This window comes from Penicillium nucicola (assembly GCF_028828085.1).
Source record: "Penicillium nucicola strain IBT 29836 chromosome Unknown utg000001l, whole genome shotgun sequence".
NCBI classification, from domain to species: Eukaryota; Fungi; Ascomycota; class Eurotiomycetes; order Eurotiales; family Aspergillaceae; genus Penicillium; species Penicillium nucicola.
Genome location: NW_026643125.1, coordinates 3,505,095 through 3,525,621, shown reverse-complemented (window position 1 = coordinate 3,525,621; position 20,527 = coordinate 3,505,095). Strand labels below are relative to the sequence as shown.

The window sequence follows — 20,527 nt, the reverse complement described above, 5'->3', positions numbered from 1 at the left end:
GGAATAAAGGCAGTTTTATGCTTTCCCCTCAATTTGCACTTGTTTGGGTGCTGCATCAAATCATCTATTTGCCCTCATGGTAAATCCCTAAAACAAAGGAATTCTTTCTGCCAGGACTGATAAAAAAATGGAATATTTTCTAGATGATTCTCATATTCTATAACCCGATTCGGGCAATTTACTGCTTGTACCAGTCATCGAAACCGAGATCCCATCCAAATAGAGGAGTATTGATACGCTTCGCTTTTCCCTGCGCAGCCAGACCGTTCAGTAAATCCATATCCTCAGATGAGAGAGGAATGACTTGACTGTTACTGACAATACGGCTTTCTTTAATAGACTTGGGCAGTACAACAGTTCCCCTGTTAACGTGGTAGCTGATAAGTACTGTGGCGGGTGAAGTATCATTTCTCTTGGCAATCTCCTGGATCGCGGGATCAGACATGAGCGGAGCACCTAAAAACCGCCAAATTAGCTCTCGTTACATCATTGAAATGCCACCCCGGACACAGCTATCAAGGGGCACTTACCTTCAGAACCAAGGGGCGAGTACGCCTCGAGGAGAATTCCATGTTCGTCACACCACTTCTTCAGTGCGTGCTGAGGCAGGAAGGGGTGGAGCTCAACTTGGTTGACCGCAGGGACAACAGTCCAACTCTTCTTGAGCTCCTTTAGATAGGGAATGGACCAATTGGCCACGCCAATCGCCTTGACTTTGCCGGAATTGTATACCTCCTCCATCTGGCGCCATGTCTCACCCTGGTCCCAAGATCGATCTACCGATCGTGTGCCATCTGGGTTGACTGGAAGAAGCGCGTGGGACTCATTCTATATGTATAAGTTAGCTCTGCGAAATCTGATAGAGGAAATCACGAATCAACTTACGGGAACAAGTCGGACTGGCCAGTGAATGAGCTGGTCATTATATTAGTTAGGTTCTCGACAGCATGCGTGGCGCATAGACAAAAGCAGAAGGGGTTCATTTACGTATAAATCGAGGTAGTCGGTGCCTAGGGCGTCAAGTGTCTTTTGGAGACCCGCGGCGACATTGGGATGATCGGTGTTCCAAAGCTTGCTGGTGATGAAGATGTTTTCGCGAGGAACACCACTGTCCTTGATGCCCTGACCGACTTCGTGCTCATTTCCTGGATATGCTGTTAGATCCACAAGCTCGATCAATTCCATTTCCAAACGCACCGTAGATCCTTTTATCTGTTAGCCAATGCTATAGGTCGCAATGGGGACATGGGTATCTTACAATGCGGCGTCAATGTGACTATATCCGTTCTTGAGCGCAAACGCGACTGACTGGCGGACCTGACCTGGTTCAGATCTCCATGTCCCTGTAATTGTTAGTAAATGTAGCCAAGGTCCAAAAGAAGAAAACACGTGTATCATACCGAGACCCACGGCGGGAATTTGGGTGTCAGAGTTAAGCTTGAAATGAGTTGCAAGTGTCATATTGCTTTTGGTGGGAGATTAAGTGTATGAATGTTGCTGTATACGTTGAATGAGAATCGCGCAGGACGAGACAAGGAGGATTTAAATGAAAACATTTCCACATACGAGGGGTTTTAGGCCTGGACCAATGTCAACAGGAACATATGACATAGTCCGTCAATAATAAGTGCCCCACGAGAGATCGACTGAAGTCCAAATGCGTCTGCGGAGGAAGTTCTTTCCGGTTATGATGTCGGCCAGCTTGTTCCAAACGCCCAGCAGATGCCTTTTTTACCCAAGCAAGAAGTGGGGGAATTACTTCACGAGACATTTCCCACTCGTTCGCCGCAAAATGTGGAATCCCCATGGTCCGCCGCAACCTTCCAAATCCGGCAATATTGCGTGGGGTTGGAAAGGAAAAACGTGGGGGAATCGGTTAGCATAAACAAGGCAAACAATACAGGTTTCTGAAGAAGCGGGAATCTAATGTTGTTTCCATTGATTCGCTGGTAGTCACCCAACTACTAAGTCACCGGCGTGTGGAGGATGAGAGTGCTCTATAGACCGGGTGAGAGTTGGGTGAGAATCACCCGAGTCGCGCGAGCACTGCATTGATCCCTTCAGCTGAACAGTGGCAAAATACGATCAGATCGCAGCTAGAACCCTGATACATGCGTTCCAAGACCCATCTCAGCCCCAACATCAAGCACCTGCTTACCCACAACAAGATCCATCAACCCCATGCCAACACACTTGTAAACCACATTGCACCCAGTAGGAACATCAACCGCATCCTCCATAACCCCAGTCTTAGCCCCCAAAAGATCCCCCATCTCAATAAGCTGGTCCTCCCGGACCTTGGCCTCAATCAACTCCCCAGCCTCTTCCAAACAAGCAACCTTCGAATCAACATAAACCTTCCCCCCGGAAAGCAAAGTCCTCGTATCAATCTCCCGCATATGCGGCTTATAAGACCCAATCAGCGAGATAAACCTCCGCTTAGGCTTCGCCTCAAGAACCTCCCACCCAAAGTTCGGCTGCACAGCAGGCGTGCAGCTAAAGATAACATCCGCAGCACCAAGAACCGCAGCAAGCGCCCCCTGATAACCCCCATTCCCCTCCATAGCAAGCATCTCAAAATCAACAGCCGGATAGACCCGCCTCAGCCCAACAACAACATCCTCCTCAAACTCCCCCAGTCTCTCCCGTCCCCGATTGACAAAGGTCACGCTCCGAATCTGCTCGGGATAAAGCAGCAGCGCAAGTCGCGCATGCCACTCCGCCTGTCGCCCACAGCCGAAGACAACAACGTGGTCCTTGCGGATTGTCGTGCATCGCACGAACAGCGTCATTGTTGCTAATGCGGTGCGGAAAGCTGTTACTTCGGCTGCGGCGAGGAGGCCTTGGAGTCGGCCTTCTGGATTGAAGACGTTTATTACGCCCTGGATGCCGGCTTCACCGACTGTTACTACTTTGATGCCTGTTGTTTCGGTGTCTGAGACTGGCATGAAGATGCATGTGTTATTCTTTTTGGTCGTGAAGACTGTTCGGAGGGGTTGGTGGATGAGTCGGTCTGAGGCTTGTATTTGGGGGCTTGCTTCGCGGGTAATAGCCACGAGAGCGTTGCTGAGGGTGTCTATGAATGTGTGACATTGTTCCTGGGACAGGCTGCGGAAGATGTGCGCAACGTCTGGTTCGGAGAGGATGTGCATCTTGGTGGTTGTTGTCTGTATTTGTGGGGATGGGAGGGGTGAAGTAGAAGTTATGTAAGTGATGATATCCGGAAGTGAATGTTGCAGGACTCAACTATTTAAGAGAATCGGAGTAGATAGATCATAACGGGTGGTGCTTCCGAGCTATGAGGGGCAGGTCGATCCGGCGGGGACTACACTCGACACATCATTTTTCTCTTTACACTCAGTTACAATGTACATGAAAGTTGAATATTCAAGATTGATTTCATTGCTCATTATGAAAAATATTTATGACCAGAACGCCCTTGGGGATGCACCCCAGCTATGCGCAGACAAAAAGCACCCCGCAGGGGCTGATGCTAGGAGAGGCGAAAGCACTCTCCAGGTATCACAGAGATGAAGATGAAAAGAAAGAAAAGGAAAACAGTTACTGGCTACCACCGAAGCCACAGCGACGCTTCAGCTCACCAATCATAGCGATCTGAGAATCCTTGGTACGGCCGACAGCCTCGGTGTTCTCGACAGCACGACGGAGCAGGAAGCCCATGCACTCCTTAACGGAGCCCCAGGTCAGAAGCTTGAAGACGTTAGGAGCATCCATGGGGGTAGCACCGACAGAAGCCTCAGCATTCTCGAATCCTTGGAGCAACTCGCAGCTGACCTCATCCGCCATACCCTGGAGCTGAGCGTAGCTAAGGTCGACACCGTAGTCCTGGTTGCGGGTGGCCTGCTCCATGCGGAGCGCGTGAGCCTTCCGAACAGACTCGCGGTTGTGAGTAGCGATGATGACGTTGAGAGGGGGAAGTTCGGTCGGGGTTCCCTGGGTCGGGGCCTGGAGCATGGAGTTGTACTTGCGAGTGAGGAGGGCTTCGACGACTTCGTCGTAGCAGCGGTCGGTATCTTCCTTCTCGGCCCAGATGACTTGACGGGGCTCGGTCTTCAGGTAGGCACCGCGGACCAGCTTGACACCCAGGGTGTAGCCCTCGACGCGGGCAATCTCGAGGTGCTTAGCCAGAGTGGCGGGAGTGGAACGGAGGTAGGCCTGGTATGTGCCGTAGAAGATAGCGCGGCCGGGTGTCTGGGAGTTGCAGTACTTCTGGTACTTCATGATCCAGGCTTCAATACCGGGCTGCACAGCTTGCTCTTCGGCGTCGACGAGTAGACGCACACCGCGGGAGATGGCCAGGTCGCAGACGCGCTGGATAGACTCGTCCATGAAGTCGGTGGGCATGGTCTGCTTTTGGAGGAGGCGGAGGGCATCAGTGCCCATTCCGGTGAACTTGAGAGCGACAAAGTCGCCGGCCTGGGCCATGTCGACGGTGGCCAGTGTGCCATCGAGCCACATTTGGATTTCAGCCAGAGCGGCCTTGGCGTCATAGGAGGCATCGTCGTTCTCGCCGACCAGGACTTCACGAGCATATCCGAGCAGCACACCGCGGCATCCAAGATCCTTGATCTTACGGATCGACTCCTGGACCTCGATCTTGTTCTCACCGGCGTTGAACTGCTTGTAGATGGTGTGCTTCACTAGTGCGTTCAGCAACGGGTTCTTAGCGACATCCCAGAGGGCAGAACGCGGGTGTGCCAACAGCGAGAGAGTGTAGATGCATGGCTTGAGGAGGAGAGTAGAAGATGAGACAGAGAGTACCAGCAAAGAGCGCAGCACCGATGAGAGGGGCAGCTTAGCCAAGGGCGCAGTCAGCGCTTTGCGTGGTTGCGGAGGTGTAGATCGCGCGATTGGGCTCAACAGACTGGTTGCGGCAACTGATGAGCGAGAGTTGTTCGTGCCACTGACGAATCTCTTCGATTGAGCAGCAGCCTTGAGTGGCCGCATGGAAGGTGCAGCCTTCATGATTGTGTACGAGATGGGGTGAGATTGACAGCTCAAGAGGCAAAAGAAGATATCTAAGAAAGCTTGAGGAGAGAGCCACGGTTTGAAAAAGGTGGCTGACTTGTAGATAAGTTATGTCCATTTCTTTGGCAGTTGGAGGGCCGGTGGCAACCGCAAGGCACCGGTACGGTAGCAGGGACCGGGAAAGCCACTTCAGATCCTCGTGGGGAACATTATGGAGCATACTTCAAAGTAATCTCTAAATTTCTATTACTCATGATCTTTTTGAACGAGAACCCCTAACCCCGGTAAACGGGACTTTTGCCATGGCTTCAGGTACGCGCCATGACTACCACCAAACCAAGCATCCGTGCGAACATCTCCAGCTATTCTGTGCTTAACTTCAGATTCCAGAGAGTCGGGCCGGGTGGAGAGTGCACGGGCCAGCGATAAGCTGTGACCGGCCCGGTGCACCTCAGATTCTTTAGTCACGCGGTTTGGAGCCGACAGCCCTACAGGTCCGGTGTAGGACTATTTCATGACAAAATGAAATTTGAAGTTGACTAATAGAGTCTCCCACGTGCCTAGTGAATTAGAATGTGGATAGAAACTACAGTAATTTACCCCAGATATCGAGTCTACCCCGACAATTCCACGTGACATTGAGTCAAGCCTCACCAGCCAATCGGAGAGCATCCTAGCGTTCCACTTAAGGTTATTCCCGAAGAGCGCTAGAAGACGCTAGTTGGATACCCACCACTTCGAACACCCAAATAAAGCCTCTATACCATCGCATGACAACTAAGTTGGGTACCAGATATTGTTGCTATTCAAGTACTGTGTGCAATATACAGCCATGATAATAAATAATGAGCTTTGGCACCTAACATATGTGTAGCATTATCTGAATAGAAGTTTCCGTCTTTGCTTTTTTCCTTACATCTCTCGACCTAAACCTTTCCCCCTCTTTCACGCGGACAAGACAAACGCACATTTTGCGTTTTAAAGCTGTTCCTGGTGTGCAACGAGGCAAAACTGACACCTCAACTTGGAAAAGACCCTTTCCTCGTCCTCGCAGCATGCAGTTCAACCCAAGCCCTTACCAGACGAAGTGGCTCGAAAGCCCACTGTAGTCTGAACCATCGTCACATTCAATTCTTCCCCCTGGACAGCTGCATTGGAACTGACCATTTTGTCGGCAGTGGAGTGACACGTTCTACAGTTGATCCTGGGAAGTACTTTTATGCGTAAGATCAATCTGTCATTGACTTGTCATGGCTCCTTTGCTCATTGCATGCGTATATGGCCATGTAAATCATTGTCTACCTCCTTATGGATATTCTGGGTGAATTGACTGACTACCTTCCTGTTCCTGGTGTTTTTTGTTGGAGTTGTATATCTGGTTCGTACTCGGTTCATGCCGGTTCTAATGAAATTATTAAATTCATCTAGCACGTCTGTAGTACTTTAGATTTCTACAGTCTGCTCTAGTCTCGCCCACCCAAGCTTCTTGATCTCCTAGCTTGTCTTTGTGATCTTCTTCCTGTATTTTGGTCATAAGCTGTGGTACAAGACCCCATGGATGACCAAGAAATCTGGAATCGAAATATTTACTGGAAAACAAGAGATTTAACCCATTCAACGCATCTGGGTAGAAAAGGTTTGATGGTGGATTTTATAGATCTGAGATCTGAAAGATTGTAGTGGATCTGTGGTGGGGAATTGAACATGTATGAGATAACATGAGATAGCCCCAATCACCTTTAATCTATAGTTGTTCTACAATGTTACATATCTGAACCCAGATATGATATCTTAATGAACTGAATACAAGTCAGACAATAGCTTCCACAAGAGTCTCTGCTTAATTGGAATCCCGGCACCTGATCTACTTCTACTCCGGCCCGGTTGTACCACCCGGGACGCTTACCGGCAGCACCTGATTGGCTGGCAGATTCAATGCCCCACCGGTCTCCGTCACGGCAAATTGGAGCTTTGAGCTGTGCAGCACCGGTAGTAGCCGGCCTACATCATACCCCGCGTGCACTTTTCTTCTCCAACTTAGCTTTTAGATCTTCTCTTCTTCATCCTTGAGCTTGGAATACCATCAATATTCAAAGTAATCATGATGCAATCCGCTCTTTTGCGCGCCCGCGCGCCCGTTTCGCGCGTGCAATCGCTTGCTTGCCGCATTCCTAGCTCTAGCTCGCGGGCTATGGGCACCTATGCCACTTTCAAGGTTCCTCAGATCAACAATGAGCCCAACGTGAGATTTCCCAGAAACAAAATGCTAGAACTTTGCCTCCTAACAAACACCATTTAGAAACACTATATTCCCGGTTCCGCCGACCGCAAGGGTCTTGAGGATGCATTGGCGTCATATAAGTCCAAGGCTCCTTTAAGTGTGCCTTTGGTTGTTGCTGGCAAGGAGGTAAGCATGAGCTTTGAATGACGAAGAAGAACAACAATTCTAACATTGAATCTAGATCAAGAGCTCCCAGACTTTCACTCAGACTAACCCTGCCTCCCATGCTCCTCTGGCAACTTACTCCAATGCTTCCAAGGCCGACGTGCAGTCTGCCATTGAATCTGCTCTCGCTGCCCGCAAGTCCTGGGCCGACACTCCCTTCGCCGAGCGTGCCAGCATCTTCCTCAAGGCTGCTGATTTGATCGCTACAAAGTACCGTTACGATATTATGGCATTGACCATGCACGGACAGGGCAAGAACGCCTGGCAAGCCGAGATTGACTCCGCCGCCGAGCTCTGCGATTTCTTCCGATTCGGTGTCAAGTACGCCGAGGAGCTCTACGCTCAACAGCCCGCTCACCACGCTCCGGGTGTGTGGAACCGTCTTGAATACCGCCCTCTTGAAGGTTTCGTCTACGCTATCAGCCCCTTCAATTTCACTGCCATTGGTGGTAATCTGGCTGGCGCCCCTGCACTGATGGGTAACGTCGTTATCTGGAAGCCCTCGCCTTCCGCCATTGCCTCCAACTGGCTCGTTCACCAGATCCTCCTCGAGGCCGGTCTGCCCAAGGATGTCATCCAGTTCGTTCCCGGTGAGGCTGAGGAGGTCACCAGCACCGTCCTAGAAAGCCGCGAATTCGCCGCTCTCCACTTCACTGGTAGCACTGATGTCTTCCGCATGCTATACGGCAAGATCTCCCAGGGTGTGGCGGACGGCAAGTACCGCAGCTACCCTCGCATTGTTGGCGAGACCGGCGGAAAGAACTTCCACTTGGTTCACAAGTCTGCCGATGTGCGCAACGCCGCAGTCCAGACCGTTCGCGGTGCCTTCGAGTTCCAGGGCCAAAAGTGCAGCGCCACCTCCCGCGCCTACATCGCGTCTTCCATCGCCGAGGACTTCGTCCAGCAGGTCGTGGCCGAGGTGCAGCAGATCCAAGTTGGCGAGCCTTCCGAGTTCACCAACTTCTGCGGTCCCGTAATCCACGAGGGTTCCTTCAACAAGCTGGCTGGTGTTATCGATGAGGCCAAGAACGACCCCGAGCTTGAGCTCCTGGTTGGTGGATCTTACGACTCCTCCAAGGGCTGGTACATTCAGCCTACCGTCTACCGTACCTCTAACCCGGACCATCCTCTTCTGTCTCGTGAGCTCTTCGGTCCCATCCTTGTTCTGCACTCCTACAACGACGCCACCGAGGCCGACTTCACCAAGATTTGCGACAAGATCGACACCACCGGTAACTACGGTCTCACCGGATCTGTCTTCGCCCAAGACCGTGAGGCCATCCAGGTTGCCGACGAGGCCCTCCGCAACGCCGCCGGTAACTTCTACATCAACTGCAAGAGCACTGGCGCCGTTGTCGGCCAGCAGCCCTTCGGTGGTGCCCGTGCCAGTGGAACTAATGATAAGGCTGGCAGTGCCAACCTCATGTCCCGCTTTGTCAGCTTGCGCTCCATCAAGGAGGAGTATGTTCCCACATACACCGTTGCCTACCCCAGCAACGCCAACTAAAAGGCTGAACCCCAGACCTTTCAGTTGATCCCGCATGCTTTATGATATATTGGCGTCAATCTTGCATCCCACCCGGCGTTTTGCTTTTTTTTTTCAGATTGTCTTTACAAGATCCCGAGGGATCTGAATACGTACATGTCTGTACTTCAGACACCATTCCATGTAACGTTATCAATTATTACTAGTTTCGTCAAAATCAGAGTATAACATTTCCATTCCACCCAAATCTTTGCTCATGATGTCCTCTATCCCCCTTTCAATCTGTAGCACAATTTTTCAACAAAGCCTGCATACTCTCCATAGCTCGATTAGCATAAGACCCCATCTCATACTTCTTCCCAGAACCGCCCGGTCCACTATCAAAGATTTCCATGGAAAACCAACCCCGGAACCCAGTCCTCAACACCGCACGCGCAACATCCTCAATGGGCAAATATCCACCATCATACGGCATAGGCCGATAGTCATGACTCCACCGGCCTCTCGCCCTTAACCCCCCAATCACCTTATCCTCCAGCGGTGGCGAAACCTTATACGCATCCGAGATCTGCAGCAAATAAATCTTCTCCGCAGGAACAGTCCTCGCCAGCTCATCCATGCTCGCATGGAATCGCGTCTTCAATTCTTCTTTTGAGACATTTTTCATTAAACCCGAGGAGGTCGTTGGATCCCCCCATTCACTGCCGGCCGTTTGGAATGTGTCAAGGCAGAGGCCGCAGTTCGGGCGATCGACCGCCTTGACGATTTCCCAGACGCCTTTCCAGTCTGGAGCGTGGGAGGACCAGCACCAGTTCTCGTACGCAAGACAGTATTTGCGCTTCGAGAGCAGATCTGAGAGCGTGCGGAGATCGCAGATTATTTCTTCTTTGTTGCAGTGGAAGTTCGGGAGGTCTGTTGGTGTATCTGTTGCTCCGACCTGTTCATGGATTTATACATATTCAGCGGGTGTGCTTTGTATTTTGTGCTTTGAGGGATTTTTCTTGGTTCTTGTAGGCGGGCTTACCTGTAGCAAGTCGGTCCCGACAACATGCATGATCTCCATCCATCCTGTTGCTCGTGCGAATGCTTCTTCGCGCTCTACTGAACCCTTGTGCCAACCTTCGAAGTTGGAGAATGGCTGGAGCATCATGATTGACAGTTTGTTTTCTTCGCACAGTTTGCGGATCTGATCTGCTACGGGGAGTAACTCTGGATAATTGTTCGGAGCGATTTTGCGGCCGGTGATGTGGGCGCCATAGTCTAGGATGTCTGGGAAGGATAGCTCGATTGCGGTGAAGCCCGCTGCAGCGATGACTTCCAGTCTGCGGGGGAGTGTATCAGTTGGACTGCAGCCAATCGAACATGAGGCGTAAGAGAGAGGAATCTTTTGAAGGCTGGCGGAGGTAATTTGGGTCATTTTTTGTTGCTTGTGTTTTTTGATTTGCTTGGTAATTTGGGTTGAAGCACCGAGGATTCCAATTATCATACTGGGAATTTGAAATTACTACAATTGCGCTATTTTGCCTTGGGTCGGAATTTGTGTTGCTTCACTTGGTGTTCATTGTGATCGAATCTTGTTCTGAGGGCCTGTCACGTCAGAGAGATGTCATCTTAGTGCCACTTCCTCAAAGTTGTTATGTTCTGTCCAAAACAGTATATGCATCTTCTTTTGCCTGGTTTAACAGCTGATATATGCCACAGTGGCTAAAATGAAGGCAATCTGGAATGGAACCTCCTATTTCGTATATGATCACACCTTGACGTTATCCGCAACAAAGCCCCGTTGCCACAGCCTGCTCATTCAAGAAGAGCTTAAGATGTATGAGACGTTTCCAAGAATTATTTATCAATTGAATGAAAATTGAGCCTTTCCCTGGAACTATTCAGAAATACAGTATCTACATGCAGGAAAGACCGCCACATCTAGCTACAATGCCGTCTCCAACCCACAAAGGAATAAGAAGCATCGGTGTTGTTGGGGCCGGCAACATGGGTTCCATGATGACACTCCGGTTCGCCGAACTTGGTCTCGAAGTCTCAGTCTGGGACATTGAAAAGAAGAACGTCGACCAAGTTGTGGACCATGCGAGGAAAGACCAGGGCATCAAAGGCCGAGTTTCGGGTTTCTACAACATCAACCAATTTGTGAAGAGCGTCGAGGGCAAGTCCGACCGCAAGCTGTTCATGTTCTCCATCACCCACGGTAAACCTGCAGATGAAGTCCTTCAGATGATGAAGCCTGATCTGAAACACGGTGATATTATCCTCGATGGCGGGAATGAGAACTATCGCAATACCGAACGTCGACAGAAAGAGTGCGAGGCTATTGGTGTCACCTGGATTGGAATGGGTGTTTCCGGCGGATATCAATCTGCTCGACGCGGACCCAGTTTGTCACCTGGCGGTGACGCCAAAGCCATTGGACGTGTTATGCCTTTCTTGGAGTCGTATGCTGCAAAGGATTCCAAGACTGGTACGCCCTGCGTGAAGCGGATGGGGCCAGGAGGTTCTGGTCATTACATCAAGATGGTCCATAATGGAATTGAAGGTGGGATGCTGTCTGTTCTTGCTGAAGCTTGGTCTTATATGCATGACGGACTTGACATGGAACATGATAAGATTGGAGACGTGTTTGCCAAATGGAACTCTGCTGGCGAATTGCGGAACAACTTCCTCATTCACATTGGTGACAAGATTCTCCATACTCGGAGAACCCCTCAAGGTGACATCAAGGGGGAAGGTGCCAGTCGTGATGATGGATATGTCATTGATGATGTTCTTGACAAGGTCGTTCAGGACGATGACAATACCGAAGGTACACCCATGTGGTGTTTGATGGAATCTGCTTCTCGACATGTCTCCTGTCCCACATTAGCTGCTGCTCATTATATGCGGATCTCTAGCGGCAACCGTCTGGAAAGAGTTCGTGCTGCCAAGAAGCTGGAGATGCCCATGCCGAAACCCATTCAGGGAACTCGTGATTTCTCCGAGATCATTGAGAATCTGCGCCAAGCCGTCTACTGTTCCTTCCTGGCTTCATTCTGTCAAGGTCTGGAATTGATATCTCGGGCATCTATTGACGAGAATTGGAACGTCAACTTAGGAGATTGTCTCCAGATCTGGCGTGCTGGGTGTATCATCCAGTCTGACCACATCGCCGATCTACTGCAGCCACCACTTGCCGCCCACAACGAGCTCACCAATACCAAGTTTGTTGATTCGGTTGCCCATGAGTTGCACCAAAGCTTCCATGGTTTGAAGGAAATCGTTATGGAGGGAACGTATTCTGATCAATACATTCCAGCGCTGTCGGCGACTCTGGAATATCTGAAGTATGAAGGTGGACTGAATTTGCCCACCAAGTTCATGGAGGCTCAGATGGATTACTTTGGGGCTCATAACTATAACAAGCCAGGTATTCCCGGTGAGGACCCCGGCCCTGTTCATAAAGGTCCTCATCATTATGAGTGGCTGCCAGCGTAGATGAGGTGTACATACCAAATTGTCTTTACCAGTGTCTTCTTGCCTCTGGTGGTTATATTCTCCTTTGCATGTCCTGCTAGGTAAGTGAGTGAATGTCTGTTGATTGGCCACTTTGCTCGGAGACAATCACAATGATATGGCGCTAGTCCTGAAATGGCCAATTGCAGCCTCAGGGACTATTCTGCACGTGGGTCGATCTCAGCCAATCGGAGATGGAGTTTGCCCGCAACATCTGAAAATTGATGGCGCAAGATGCGCAGCTTCTCATTCTTTCGGTCCTTCTCTTCTATTACCAAACCCTTCATTCGAATTGAATCTCCCAAACAAATAGCCCGCAGAATGGCCTCCCTTCCCACCACCTACGAGGGTGCGTAAACCCACTCCCCCTCGCAAATCATACCCCTCACCACCCCCACCTTGCCCAGGCTGACAATTGCAAATCTGACAGGCTCTGTCCCTATTGCTGTTATCGGAGGCACTGGCCTGCGTGAGCTCCCCGGCTTTACCCAGGTGGCCTCGCTGTCCGTCTCAACACCCTGGGGCAACCCCTCCTCGCCCATCACCATCCTTCACCACGAGTGCAAGCACAATGGCAAGGTTGTTGCCGTTGCCTTCCTGAGCCGTCACGGCGCCCACCACCAGATCGCCCCCCACGAGGTTCCTGCCCGGGCCAACATTGCCGCTCTGCGCTCCATCGGTGTCCGTAGCATCATTGCCTTCTCCGCCGTTGGCAGTCTCCAGGAAGAGATCAAGCCCCGTGACTTTGTCATTCCCGATCAGGTCATTGATCGCACTAAGGGTGTTCGCCCATGGACTTTCTTCGAGGGTGGTGTTGTTGCCCACGTTCCCTTCGGTGACCCCTTCGATGAGGGTATGGCCAAGGTTGTTCGTGAGTGCGGACACAGCCTCGAGGGTGACGGTGTTGTCCTGCACGACCGCGGAACTCTGGTCTGCATGGGTATGTTATCCCCGTTCAAGCTGCCCCATATTCTATGCTAGTATCACTGACCCGTTCTTTCCATTTACAGAGGGCCCTCAGTTCTCCACTCGCGCCGAGAGCAAGATGTACCGCTCATGGGGCGGCAGCGTGATCAACATGTCTGCTCTCCCCGAGGCCAAGCTCGCCCGTGAGGCTGAGATCGCCTATCAGATGATCTGTATGTCCACCGACTACGACTGCTGGCACGACTCCGCCGACGTGACTGTCGAGATGGTCATGGGCAACATGAAGTCTAACGCCGAGAACGCTCGTCGCTTCGTGACTTCCGTTCTGGATGCCCTGGCTGGCGAGGAGCACACCGATTTGATCAACGCTAAGCACTTGGCTGGCGGTATCAAGTTCGGCATCAGCACTCCCCAGGCCCACTGGAGCCCTGCTGCCAAGGAGAAGCTGGACTGGCTTTTCCCCGGCTACTTCTAGATTAGAAGTGTTCTGCGCTGCAGCATGCATTAAGATACTATAGATATATATTATGACAGCATTTATGCATTATAGTTATGGCATAGATATGATTGAATAGTTAACGAATCTGAGATTTGATTACGTATAGTCATGAAGATCCCTGAAGTCAATATGAATTATTACTACCATAAGGTCATCCAATAGCTTAAAATGTAACCCTTTGATCATTATATTTCCTGCACATGTCCATATCTATAAGAGATGCTAGTGACATTGTCCATTTTGGGTTATAGCTTGCACGTGACTCCATTATGGCCTGAGGCATGAATAACGGCGACCTGCCAGATAGTCCGCCTTATCTTCCCCCAGACCCGGACATCAACAAGGGATCGGAACTGCGCTGATTGACGACCCGTTTCGATAATGCAAGCTGCATACACTCCCGCACAAGTACGATAAACCGCATTGCAGCGATCGACAGTGCGATCCCGTTGACCGCTCAACCAAAGCTCCACCAATCCGGACCCTGACCGCAATTGAATAATGGGCTTCGGACTTTCTTGCGCACTGCTGGTATGAAGTTAGTTACCAGAAGCTTGCCTATACCTTGAAAACAACCATTGGTCTGTCACAAGAACTTCAAGTAAGCAGGATGAGTCCTTCCGTGGAGAGCGAAGCTCTGTCCGGTCACCATCAGATAACGGAGCACGGTACGGAAAGGCGGACGAACGGTAGCACCAAGACGGAGCCACATTTGGAACCTCGTGAGCTAGAAAAGCAGCGACACGAGATGGCAGTACCGACGAAGTTGTCCAACGGTGTGCCTAGCGAAGGCTTAATCGATCGGGGAACTGGGACGAAGGAGCAACGGACACACCACTCGAACAATCATTCCGAACACCACTCTATGAATGGCGGACATAAAATAGCAGAGTCTGGATCGGCAGAGCAGGGTCTCGGTATTCTTGTTGAGCAATCACCAGATGACGGGGAGACACCTGGTCGGTTTTCCGTCGTGGACGTCTACGACGGACCCCGAACAAAGGCTGCTCTAGCTGAGCTATCTGATGACCTGCAAAACAAATCATCCGAGGATAAAGACAAAATCATGAAGTTGTCTCCTGAGAAGATCCAGGAACTCACGTCTTCGCCAGAATCGATACCCTATCGACCTGCAGCACCAGAGACCAACACTGGTAGACGAGTGGTATCTGACAACCCGCATGGAAATGGCACCTTGGCCCGATCTGAGATACCGGAGTTCGTGCTCCAGTCTCTTGCCGACAAGCCAATTTCTGACGGCCTACCAAAACATCGGCCTTTAAAAGACCTGCTGGAAGATGTCTCTGCGCCGGCGAGCCCTCTTCCTCGGGGCATACAGAACCCGTCTGTTCGGACTCGCCCGAATCCATCACGAACGGTGTCAACCCCTGGCTCCACACGTCGTCCACCTCCTGCAACACCTAATAATGAAAGGTTGGCCCACACATGGGCATCACGATCGAAGCAGGACAAATCCGCGCCGGAACGCGACTTGAAGAATCATCTTCTTGCATCACCTCAAATCATTGAGACTCCTATGTCTCCGACCTTGTCATCGTCAATCCCGTTACCTCCAGTTTCGCTGCCAACATATCTTCAACTTGAGCTTGCATCTGGCCGGCCTTCGCCGTTGTACATACATCGCCCCGCATCGAACGACTTCCCATATGAATCATCGCGTGTGAAGATTGAGAGGCTCATGAACTTCCTCATGCTTCCACCGCTGTTGGAGCAAGTGCTTTGTTTCGGGAGTCTTGCTTGTCTGGACGCATGGCTGTATTCCTTTACCATTATGCCTTTGCGCTTCATCAAGGCTATCTACATACTTGTTGGATCATGGGTCATCAATTTGGGGGCCGAGGCTCGGTTTATTTGGAAGTTTGTCCTTAATGGAATTGGGCGGGTCTGGCGCAGAAGAAATCTAGCTTCAAAAGAGGATCAGCCCTCAAGGCGCGGGAGTGAAGCAGACGTCACACCTCGGCCTCCAGGATCTTCTACGGGACTAGATGGGACAACTGCAGAAAGAGAACCGCGGCAGCTGCAGGCAGAGCCAAAAAGGAAACATCGCACCTCTGAGTCCCGCAGACATTATCACAGACGAAAGAAGTCTATGCCATCGGCTCTACTTCCGGATGATAAAGCCGATATTTTGACAGGCTTGCTTATGATATCCACCTGTTGTGTCCTAATGTACTTTGACGCCAGTCGAATGTACCATTGGATTCGTGGACAAGCTGCGATTAAGCTTTACGTCATCTATAACGTGCTGGAGGTCAGTGACAGACTCCTGGCTGCGCTGGGTCAGGATGTTCTCGAGTGTCTCTTCTCCCGAGAGGCTCTCGAGCGCCGCCCTGATGGCCGAAGCAAGATCATCCGCCCATTCTGGCTATTCCTCTTGGCTTTGGTCTACACGGTATCTCATGCGACCTCGCTGTTCTACCAGGTTATGACTCTGAACGTCGCCGTGAACTCCTACTCCAACGCATTAATCACTCTGCTTTTGTCTAACCAGTTTGTCGAGATCAAGTCAACTGTCTTCAGGAAGTTCGAGAAAGAGAACCTTTTCCAGCTTACTTGTGCGGACGTCGTGGAGCGATTCCAGCTCTGGCTGATGCTTACTATCATTGCCTCGCGAAATATCGTGGAGACGGGTGCTTTCAACTTCGTCGGGAACTTTGGTCTTGGTTCTAGTTTCTCTGTTCAGACTTCCACAAGTACGAACAGTACACCATTATCCACACCTCCTCGCACTGCATCCTCCATTTTGCCTCAAGCGTTCACAATGTTCCCATCATCAATTCTGTCTTCCCTGAATAGCGTGAACTCCTTTATTCCAACCCTGGCACAGGTGCTCGGTCCATTCCTAGTGGTGCTGGGCTCCGAAATGCTAGTGGACTGGCTGAAGCACGCCTACATCGGTAAATTCAACAACAACCGACCCGCAATCTACAGTCGATTCCTAGACGTCCTAGCAAAAGACTACTACACCAATGCCTTCGGCGAACAAAACCTTACCCGCCGCATCGGCCTCCCAGTCATCCCACTCTCATGCCTCTTCTTCAGAGTCTCAGTCCAAACCTACCAAATGTTCCTAGCAGCCCTACTCCCCCAACACCCCTCCTCAACCGCAATAGAAGCAACATCCCTCTCCTCAATCCACAACCAATACGCCCCCTCCCCACTCCCATCCGCACCCCCAATAACATTCGCAACCCTCCTCCCAGCCTCAGCAGCCCACGTCAGCGCATTCTTCCGAACCCTCCTGGAAAACGCCATCCCATCCCCAGCCCAATCAGTCCACATTTTCACCGCCGTCCTCCTCCTCACCGGGTTCGTGGTTCTTCTCATCCTAAAACTCCTCCTGGGAATGGTACTGCTCGCATTTGCGCGCTCACGCTACAGGAAGATCAAAGCAAGAGAAGCAGAATCAACTTCCAACTCCAATAAACCAACCCCCCATCTATCCCACGCCCACCACCAACCCGGCCCCAGTGAACAGCAGCCCGTGCCGCGCGCCCGCGAGTTCTCGGTCGAGGGGAGCCAGCGCACTGGCGGGTGGGGCATGGTCGAAGTTGGCGACGAGAAGCGTCGACTGATCTATGCTGATGATGCGGATGGGTTACGTCGTTTGAAGGAGAAAGAGGACAAGAAGGAGAAGGAGGAGAAGGAGAAGATGGATAAGGAGGGGGAACTTAATGTTGATCATGTACAGCGATATGAGATGATTGCGAAGAAGATTTGGTGATGGTTCAAGGCGGATTGGTAGGTTCCGGAGGTGTGGTTGTGTTGGTTTATGTGGATATACGGTTCATATTTTACATCTGGACATCTGGATGTCTGTCTTGTAGATGTGTATAATATCATAATTTCCATATCCCTATTCTTGTACAGCACTGAGATGAAAGTAGGGAAATTCGATAAAAATGTAAAGATCAATGAATTCATACATATCGCGGAAAAACTGAAGGAAAAGGATATCAAGTGAAAGGGTATGTACAGGATCGTCCGTCATAAGTGTAAACAAGTGATCCAGCCATCAAGAGAGCCAGCTCTCCTGTTCTGCATCATAAGATGAGTGAATAGACTTTATGGCCTCGCAATAAGGCTAGAAGATGTCTAATGAATATCCATCTAATACTGATGAGTATTCGACCGGTTAAAATAATGGCCAGGCGGAGCGCGGTGCATAGCAGAAGGCGAGGCAGTATTCGCGCGGTTAAAGTTGTACCCAGCAGATGCGGGATTCCATTGGCCGCGACGCTGCTCGGGCGAGGGTGTCTGCGAGTGGCTTGGCATAGATGGGTTGAATGCGGCGTAGCTGCCGTTTTGAGGGGCAGGGGTTGCAGAGGTCATGGGTGTGAAAGTCCGTGGTGGAGGCTGGATGGGGGTTTGGGCCTGCGGTGGAGGCGTTGGACGGTAGGTTGCCGGGGTCATGGATCGTCCGTATGGAGCGGGTGTTGCGCCGGTGCTGGCTGGGGTATAGGATTGTGTGGAGTATGGATCCTGCGCATAGTAGGGTGACTCGTGCTCGTAATCGGGCTCGTGCGATTCGTAGTTGTCTTCAGCGTACTTATCTTCGGCGTAGATGTCTCGTGGGCCGTAGGGGTCGTAGTTTGAATGGGGTTGTGCGTGTGCTGGTGTATGCGAGCGATGGAAGTAGTCATCTGCGCGGATGGCGTCTGGGGAGGTGTACTCTGGTGCCGGGGTGTGTGTCTGTTGGTATGGGCGCGAGTGGGACATGTTTCGTGTTGGTTGTACATTTGCTGGCAATGGCGGCACTGGAGGAGCTGGGGAATTGTGGCGATCAAGGGGACTGTAGCCCATTGCGGCCGCGTTGCCTGCCAGGGAAGCCGAATCCGACATCATTGACGTTTGGGTTGTAGTTCGAACCAGCGGGGGCTTGGTGTCGAAATCCAGGTTTGGCAGTGTTGGGTTTTGCTCTGGGTGCGCTGCTGAGTTCGACCGAGTGTATGGGGGCAGAGTTGTTGCAGTGGTACTCCGAGAAAGACTAGCCACAGAAGTTACAGGCACCTTCTCACCAGTAATGGACGGTAGTGTCGGTTTCGAATCCGAGCTGACCAGACTTGGCTGTGTGGGGGTTCGGTTCTGCAATTTGAGACCCTTTGCCAGTGCTTTGTTGTTCTTGCGGTGGACAATGCGCTTGAGACGCTGTCCAACCTTGCGACGACAGTATCTTGAAAGCGTACCGTCCTCCGCTGGGATATGATGGAACAGGAAGATCAGGTAGAGCACGATCGCTGAGATCAATTTCAAGACGGAAAGCACCCAGATGACCAGCGTGAAGAGCATACCAAATAGAACGACCGCCTGAAGGTTGTTGTCCTCAGCCAGAATTTTGACATTATTGAAGAACTGCGAGGCTCCAGAGCTGCCATCGTCCTTGGCTGCGTTTTTACCGCCAGGGAGGAGATCCATCTGCATGACTGAGTAGAGTGTGATGGCATTGATAACCTGACGCGGGCCATCTGCAAAGACTGTATTCATCCAGAATTGAAAGGAGAAATGCGCATAGAGAGCAACATATTCAGCTGCTTTCCTGTCCTTGGTCAACTCGGCAAATACAAGGAATCTCCTCCATCCACGTCCCTTTTTGCCCAGCCGAAAACTCTGGATACGAACGGCCAGCGGGTCAAGGAAGCTGCGAGTGATACTACCAGAGCGCATGGCCCGAACGGCATGGATCCATCGGTAAACCAAGATGACGAACGAAGCGATAATGCACGCGGCAAAGATCCATCGCGAGATGTAGAACGGAATGGCAGGTTCTACTCGCCCAGCCCATCGCGAGAAGGCCAGAAGATTCACGGCAGTGAAGACATCGACACCATAGACAGCGAGAGAGATGAAGAGGAATATCCATAGAAAGAAATATGAGAATCCGGTCCAGCAAGACTCAGACTTGAAGTCATCAAGATTCTAGCGCAGGTCAATTTCCCAAGTTCCCTCCGCGTAATTTTGCTCTGGAAACTTACCACATAGTCCCACTTCTCCTCCATTGCGGTCGCCTTCTCGCGGTCTCCGGAGCAAGACATTGTATAGTAGACCTGGTCCTGCCAGGGAGCAATCGGTCGTCAATTGAATGGTGAGATGACGGAAGCTTAGATGGTGACTTCCTCGGGCCAGCCGGGCAAAGTCGTGAACAGAGTATCAAATGAGTGGTGCGAGGGAAGTATCGTAGATCGGAGCGAAACGAGTGACGGAGAGTGAAGTCTTAAGCGCATGAACGGCGCATAACTGCGCGAGGCCAGGGCGATCTGTCAGAGTTCGAGCGCGAGGCTGTACGTGTCAATGAGCGCTTGTGTTTCAGAGCGCATTGAATTCAATGCGGGTCGAGAGCTAAGATTGGCGGATTCCTTTGTCGCCAAGCAAGGGGGGAAGGGAGGCGGGGAGAGTCAAGTGCCGGCGTGTGGAGAAGGAATGTCAGTTTAGTGTAAATCAGGAATGAAAGAGAGACTGGAATGAATGGAAACTCTGGAGGTCAAGAGAATGAGGTTGGAAAGGGGAGAAAGATGAAACAGTGCGGCAGGGGGTGGAGATGCGCGATATGCACTTTAGGGCTGACGCTTGGCTTTGATTGTAACATCGCCCGGGTTGGCTGGTCTTGATTGTTTTGATGGGGTTAATAGTCTTGGTAGTTAGTCTATGGTCTATTTTCTTG

The 20,527-nt window shown here is 51.1% G+C and overlaps 9 protein-coding genes across 9 annotated transcripts; 4 read left to right on the top strand and 5 right to left on the bottom strand.

Moving 5' to 3' along the window:
- Nucleotides 1-178: 178 nt before the first annotated feature.
- Nucleotides 179-1,461, bottom strand: N7511_001332 (putative glycerol dehydrogenase (GCY1); the record flags this gene model as incomplete). The annotated part of the gene is made up of 7 exons (XM_057123757.1): nucleotides 179-456; nucleotides 531-828; nucleotides 886-915; nucleotides 988-1,145; nucleotides 1,198-1,205; nucleotides 1,259-1,343; nucleotides 1,401-1,461. 7 exons carry the CDS (start codon nucleotides 1,459-1,461, stop codon nucleotides 179-181), a joined length of 918 nt encoding a protein of 305 aa, XP_056989490.1.
- Nucleotides 1,462-2,096: 635 nt separating this feature from the next.
- N7511_001331 (putative proline utilization protein PrnX) lies at nucleotides 2,097-3,152 on the bottom strand (the record flags this gene model as incomplete). The annotated part of the gene is made up of 1 exon (XM_057123756.1): nucleotides 2,097-3,152. The coding sequence occupies one exon, from the start codon at nucleotides 3,150-3,152 to the stop codon at nucleotides 2,097-2,099; it is 1,056 nt and encodes a 351-aa protein (XP_056989489.1).
- A 409-nt stretch (nucleotides 3,153-3,561) lies between these two features.
- On the bottom strand, nucleotides 3,562-4,986 carry N7511_001330 (proline dehydrogenase family protein; the record flags this gene model as incomplete). The annotated part of the gene is made up of 1 exon (XM_057123755.1): nucleotides 3,562-4,986. One exon carries the CDS (start codon nucleotides 4,984-4,986, stop codon nucleotides 3,562-3,564), a length of 1,425 nt encoding a protein of 474 aa, XP_056989488.1.
- Nucleotides 4,987-7,093: 2,107 nt separating this feature from the next.
- On the top strand, nucleotides 7,094-8,942 carry prnC (delta-1-pyrroline-5-carboxylate dehydrogenase prnC; the record flags this gene model as incomplete). Its single annotated transcript, XM_057123754.1, has 3 exons — nucleotides 7,094-7,231; nucleotides 7,289-7,396; nucleotides 7,452-8,942. The coding sequence occupies 3 exons, from the start codon at nucleotides 7,094-7,096 to the stop codon at nucleotides 8,940-8,942; spliced, it is 1,737 nt and encodes a 578-aa protein (XP_056989487.1).
- A 256-nt stretch (nucleotides 8,943-9,198) lies between these two features.
- Nucleotides 9,199-10,338, bottom strand: N7511_001328 (sugar phosphate isomerase/epimerase family protein; the record flags this gene model as incomplete). Its single annotated transcript, XM_057123753.1, has 2 exons — nucleotides 9,199-9,858; nucleotides 9,946-10,338. The coding sequence occupies 2 exons, from the start codon at nucleotides 10,336-10,338 to the stop codon at nucleotides 9,199-9,201; spliced, it is 1,053 nt and encodes a 350-aa protein (XP_056989486.1).
- Nucleotides 10,339-10,853: 515 nt separating this feature from the next.
- On the top strand, nucleotides 10,854-12,404 carry N7511_001327 (6-phosphogluconate dehydrogenase, decarboxylating; the record flags this gene model as incomplete). The annotated part of the gene is made up of 1 exon (XM_057123752.1): nucleotides 10,854-12,404. The coding sequence occupies one exon, from the start codon at nucleotides 10,854-10,856 to the stop codon at nucleotides 12,402-12,404; it is 1,551 nt and encodes a 516-aa protein (XP_056989485.1).
- Nucleotides 12,405-12,656: 252 nt separating this feature from the next.
- Nucleotides 12,657-13,824, top strand: N7511_001326 (S-methyl-5-thioadenosine phosphorylase; the record flags this gene model as incomplete). The annotated part of the gene is made up of 3 exons (XM_057123751.1): nucleotides 12,657-12,771; nucleotides 12,853-13,362; nucleotides 13,433-13,824. 3 exons carry the CDS (start codon nucleotides 12,657-12,659, stop codon nucleotides 13,822-13,824), a joined length of 1,017 nt encoding a protein of 338 aa, XP_056989484.1.
- Nucleotides 13,825-14,458: 634 nt separating this feature from the next.
- N7511_001325 (TAPT1 family protein) lies at nucleotides 14,459-17,593 on the top strand (the record flags this gene model as incomplete). Its single annotated transcript, XM_057123750.1, has 1 exon — nucleotides 14,459-17,593. One exon carries the CDS (start codon nucleotides 14,459-14,461, stop codon nucleotides 17,591-17,593), a length of 3,135 nt encoding a protein of 1,044 aa, XP_056989483.1.
- Nucleotides 17,594-17,979: 386 nt separating this feature from the next.
- N7511_001324 (uncharacterized protein) lies at nucleotides 17,980-19,901 on the bottom strand (the record flags this gene model as incomplete). The annotated part of the gene is made up of 2 exons (XM_057123749.1): nucleotides 17,980-19,785; nucleotides 19,842-19,901. The coding sequence occupies 2 exons, from the start codon at nucleotides 19,899-19,901 to the stop codon at nucleotides 17,980-17,982; spliced, it is 1,866 nt and encodes a 621-aa protein (XP_056989482.1).
- Between the last annotated feature and the right edge of the window lie 626 nt (nucleotides 19,902-20,527).